Raw genomic sequence first — 4,712 nt, 5'->3', positions numbered from 1 at the left:
ATCAGTAACGCGGTTATGTCCTGCTGAAGCTCATTCGCCGGTATGTTGAGTGCGATATGTATGCAAGCTTCGAGGTACATACAACCAAGACTATTGAGGCCTATAGGCGGTCCATCCAGCAGTTTTATGAGACCCTCAAGGTGTGTTGTATCTGCCTGAATACAGGATCCATTGCTCATCATTGTCCTGTGATTATTTTAGGAGTATACTCCACTCTGTGTTGGTGATAAAAAGCTCAAGGACTGGAATTTCGCAAAGAACCATTCGCATATCCATGCCCCCGATGATATTCTTGCCAAAGGGGTCATGCGAAATTTTAGCACACGGGTCAGTGAGTCAATGCAAGGAGGTATACGGGATATATACCATGACCACTCAAATCAGAGAGATGTGGAAGGCCAGGTGTGCTATGCTGTTATTTCTTGCTTTGTTGTTCTCACCATAATTTTGTCTGCTGCAGCTTGCAAAAGTTGATCACTGGTTTTTCTGTGCTTACTCACTCCGGGATCGGATCAATGCATACGACAATCTTATGGACAGCATTCTCGGCAAGAACAATGACCCCGTCGACCCAGCTACAGGAAAGCCGCGAGCAGAGCGTTTCCAATTCAACCAGGTCTATACCGGCGGCCGAGAGCACCCAGCATCCCTCGAAACAGTCGAGCAGAGCTATGCAAACCACCCAGCTTTCCGTAACTTTACTTCTCGCCTCAATGACTATCTGACTGGCTGGTTCAAAGAGTTACCACCGGAAGAGCTTCCAAATATTCCCAGAGACGCTTCTGGGTGCATTCAAGCGAAGCTGAAGCTTTTGGACAAGGTCAGACTCTAGTAGTTTCATTGATGCACAAACTAACTGGTTATTTCACAGATAATTGAATGCCACTATCTTCGAGTAGACTACGAGTCCAAAGTCACCTGGAAGATGGTCACCGACTATCTACGATGCTCTTCAGACTTCCACAAAAGCCGCGGTACGACGGAGCCATTGTTGATGCCGGTGGTGGCAATTATGTCATTGTCAAGCTCCAATTTGCATTCGTTGTCGAGTACGGTGAGAAACTCTACCCTCTCGCATTAGTGCAGGCTATGCAAAGCCCCATGCGTACTCAAGCTCAGCGTAACATCGACCGCGAGCTGGCTCTCTACTGCGTGAAGGCAAAGAGAACCACCACCTTCATACCTCTGCGATCTATCATACGTGGCGCGCTTTTGTATCCTGATCCGGCACGCATTGATGAGTACTTGGTTGTAGATACAGTTGAGACTGGAGATATGTTTCTGCGGCTGAAGGAGATGTTCCCACAGTAACCGTAGCTCACTCCCTTGTAGTAGTTTATACTATCCATAATCATGGCCAAAACTTACCATTTATTCTATATAAAGCATTGCTACTTAACAGGCTAATAAAAAGATGGCAAAGCAAGGCGTGTATATATTGTGCCTCTTCCGAAAAGCGAGTAGACCTTTGTGGCGCTGCCCTGTTTGGCAATGGCACAAGCGCCAACTCGGAGCCTTTGACATATAGCCATCAACAGGTTTGCCAATTCCAGGACACTGCCTATATCAGAGACAGAGACAGTCTAGCAAAGTAGGTCATCTATTTTAGCAATTGATTTATGACACAGTTTGCTGCCACAGCGAACCATACTCGGCTCGATCCCTGTGCCCGTGGGCGCGATCCGAGTCAACGGTAAGCAGCTGTTGCCCAGCATGCGCGTCATGAATGGTTCACGCTTGTTGGGCTCTAATGCGACATCTGTGATTTGACTATGGACATCAACAGGTCTGCTCCTAGCAACGCCAAGGCAGGACGCTCGAACTGCGGCGCTACCCATGCTCCCGACCAGTGGTCTGAAGGACGAGCTTTGCTGCAACGCCTGCACGCTCTACTACACACAGATAAGTGGGCAAGTAATCTTCTGTGCCGCCGTCAACGACTAGGAGCATTGAAGGACCTCAGGCCTCTACTTTCCGCCGCAACCACCTGACAGACATCATCCGGCTGCGCACTCTTAAACGCGTGCATGAAGAGGATGCAAAATAGAGCCGCAACAGCATGCTCCGCCATATGAAGTTTATCTTCAGTGTTGACCGGCTTGCTTCACCTGCGACCTAGATGCCGTGTCGATCTCAAGCCTTCTGCCGAGTTCAAGGACAACAAGTGAGGCCGCCCAACTACCTGTGAGTTTAATGTCAGCAACGATGCAACAAGAAGTACTAGCTACTTACTCAGTGCAGCTGTAAGTATTCATTTGCCAGGGTCAACAGCAATGCTAATGATGCCAACACAACTAAAGACTCTGCATCCCTCCAATTTTCTTCTCCCTTTCCCTCCGATTTTGATCCTTCTGCTCGACTGTATCCATCACACACCCTCACGAACGTCATTATCTATGGCGTAGACCTCAGCACCAACACCCACAGCAGCTCAGACGGATTTTCTACTCCCCGTCCGACTATCGAACTCCTGCTCGACGAGATTCTCAACAGCGACAGACCTGGTGACTGGTAAGTAGGCTCCAAGGCTTGCCAAAGCAGTGGTTCAACTTTATCAGGAAGAAGATATGAAACCTGCAACAAACGGCGCGCAAGTTACCGCCTCTGCTCCTATATATGACGACCATCTGCATGAGGACGAGTTGATGCTCTCGTCAGCGAAGCGCTGCACAGCACCGAAGATTTCGTGCTACAGACGATCACCCCGTCCCGCCTCAGCCCGAGCCTTGTGCCCAGCGCGACCCCAGTCAACAGTAAATGGCCATCGCTCAGCCTGCGCACTGCAAACGGCTCGCGGTCTTGACAGTGAGCTCAGCTGCAACGCCTGCGTGCTCTATTGCAAGCTGGCAAGTGTCAGCTGCTGTGTGTCCTCACCTGTTTTTTCTGATTCGCATTTTCACTACAGCACATTAGGCACGAATGCCCCGTCCCAAGAGCATGCACAACAACTACAGTGAGCGCCGCTCGCGGACTGCCCCTTATCAGGAGTCGCAAGAGGTCGTCGCACAGTGCTAAAGCTGCCACACCGCCGCGACGCCACTCGGGCGCAAAGACAACGAGGGCAAGGCTGTTGGCAATGTGCACGGTCTCTAGTAAGTGCGGCCCTTGCTATCTGTGCATGCTAATTGGCTCCCTCCCGCAGCTACAAGTTTCATGGCTCGGCTCATCCGATTTCCATGAAGTTTGATGTTATTTGAATGCGGGCACGCCAGTTGCTTGCCGCGCCAGCGACAACACCTCCGAGACCCCTTCCGCTAGTCCCGAGGTCAGTCACGACGCCTCGCCTGAGGGCAGCTTGAACGTGCGAACTCTCGCGCTCGATTCAATAACTTGCTCCAGCTACAGCAGCGAGAATCAAAGTGACTGCTGCCCGTCAGCTCAAATAAATATAAACACGTTCGCAAATCTAGCCGCACAGAACCAGTAAAACTGTCAAGTTAACGGTGGCAGCATGGATGGCGGTGACCGGGGCAAAATAGCGACTCATGAATACCAGCTTCCTTGCTCTCGTGCCCTGATCTTTACCTCTGACCAACTGACACAGATGTACAACTTGTCGGCTGAACTCCAGCACCCTGACACCTCTCACTGCGACATCGCTGAGCAAATGCGGTCCATGAAGCATCGCCAGATGAGCAACAATTTCGAGTCGCCATCGTCCGCCAGGAGCTATCGCTCATACGGCACTTGCTTGTATTCCTCGGCGTTGTCGATGTCCCACTCATCGCAGCGATCATCGTCATTGGACTTCTCTCGAGCTACAACGGCATCACTGCTACGCTTCGGGAAGCTGACTATCAATTACACCGCCAGGGAGCGGCGGCGGCCTCGTCAAGCCGACATGCCAATGGCTAGCACCCGCCGATGCTTCGCCCGTTCGCGTTCGTCGGGTTCTAGTGCGACACCTGTCAACTCAGCTACGAACACCACTAGCTCTGCCCCTGGTGGTGTCAAGAAAGAATGCTCGAACTGCAGTGCTGCCCGCGCTCCGTTGTGGCGTTGCGGTCTCGACGATGAGCTCAGTCGTAACGCTTGCAGGCTCTACCGCAAGCTAGTGAGTGCCAGCTACTGTGTGTTCTGTTTTTGTTTTCTCTGACCTGCATTCTCATTACAGCAAAACGCCCCCATCCCAAGAGTATGCTGATGCGCCCCGCCGCACTTTATACATGTACTCTCGCGTAGCGCCGTTCCGCACGACAACCTAAGCCCGCACCCGGAGCACGTTCCTGCTGCAATCCAAATTGGCCCGCGCAAGCGCGATTGCAGACAGCTACCCGCATGCACGCTACGACGACCAGAAATTCACCGACAAACACATCTACCGAGAAAGACAGGCGTAGTACATGCCAGTGCGAGCCGCCGCCTAAGATGTATGTGTTGCACAATGTGTCCGCTAGCAAGGACGCAGCTTCGCCTGCGTTGGACTTGAAGGTCGGCCTCTTCAAAGTATACCTTAAAACTGACGTGGCGCGCCGCAAATTTTTACTGAATTTTCTCATGTTTTCTGTAGATTTTCGGACCAGTAGTATGTAAGTCCCGTGTACTCGTAGCCTGAGGCCAGAACACGACTCCCCCCTCTCGCACACTTGAAATTTTGCGTTCAAATCTCTGCGTCTGCGTTGCTGCATTGCTGCATTGCTGCGTCCCTGCGTCCTTGGCTCTCTGCGTCTTTGCGTCTTTGCGTCATCCTCAAGCTCTATTTCTACCCCCTA

General features: G+C 51.6%; 1 protein-coding gene across 1 annotated transcript in view; it reads left to right on the top strand.

Moving 5' to 3' along the window:
• The window catches only part of PHACADRAFT_201888 (uncharacterized protein), a gene marked incomplete at both ends in the record, with an annotated part of 5,911 nt that extends 3,108 nt beyond the window's left edge, over nucleotides 1-2,803 (top strand). Inside the window, 7 exons of the mRNA XM_007402161.1 lie at nucleotides 107-140; nucleotides 202-327; nucleotides 385-402; nucleotides 461-820; nucleotides 872-974; nucleotides 2,301-2,511; nucleotides 2,659-2,803. Of these exons, the coding sequence (XP_007402223.1) occupies nucleotides 107-140; nucleotides 202-327; nucleotides 385-402; nucleotides 461-820; nucleotides 872-974; nucleotides 2,301-2,511; nucleotides 2,659-2,803 (997 nt within the window). The remainder of the gene's footprint in view (nucleotides 1-106; nucleotides 141-201; nucleotides 328-384; nucleotides 403-460; nucleotides 821-871; nucleotides 975-2,300; nucleotides 2,512-2,658) is intronic.
• Between the last annotated feature and the right edge of the window lie 1,909 nt (nucleotides 2,804-4,712).

This window comes from Phanerochaete carnosa, assembly GCF_000300595.1.
Source record: "Phanerochaete carnosa HHB-10118-sp unplaced genomic scaffold PHACAscaffold_38, whole genome shotgun sequence".
NCBI lineage: Eukaryota > Fungi > Basidiomycota > Agaricomycetes > Polyporales > Phanerochaetaceae > Phanerochaete > Phanerochaete carnosa.
The sequence above is the reverse complement of the archived record's forward strand: the minus strand, read 5'-3'. Positions and strand labels throughout refer to the sequence as shown.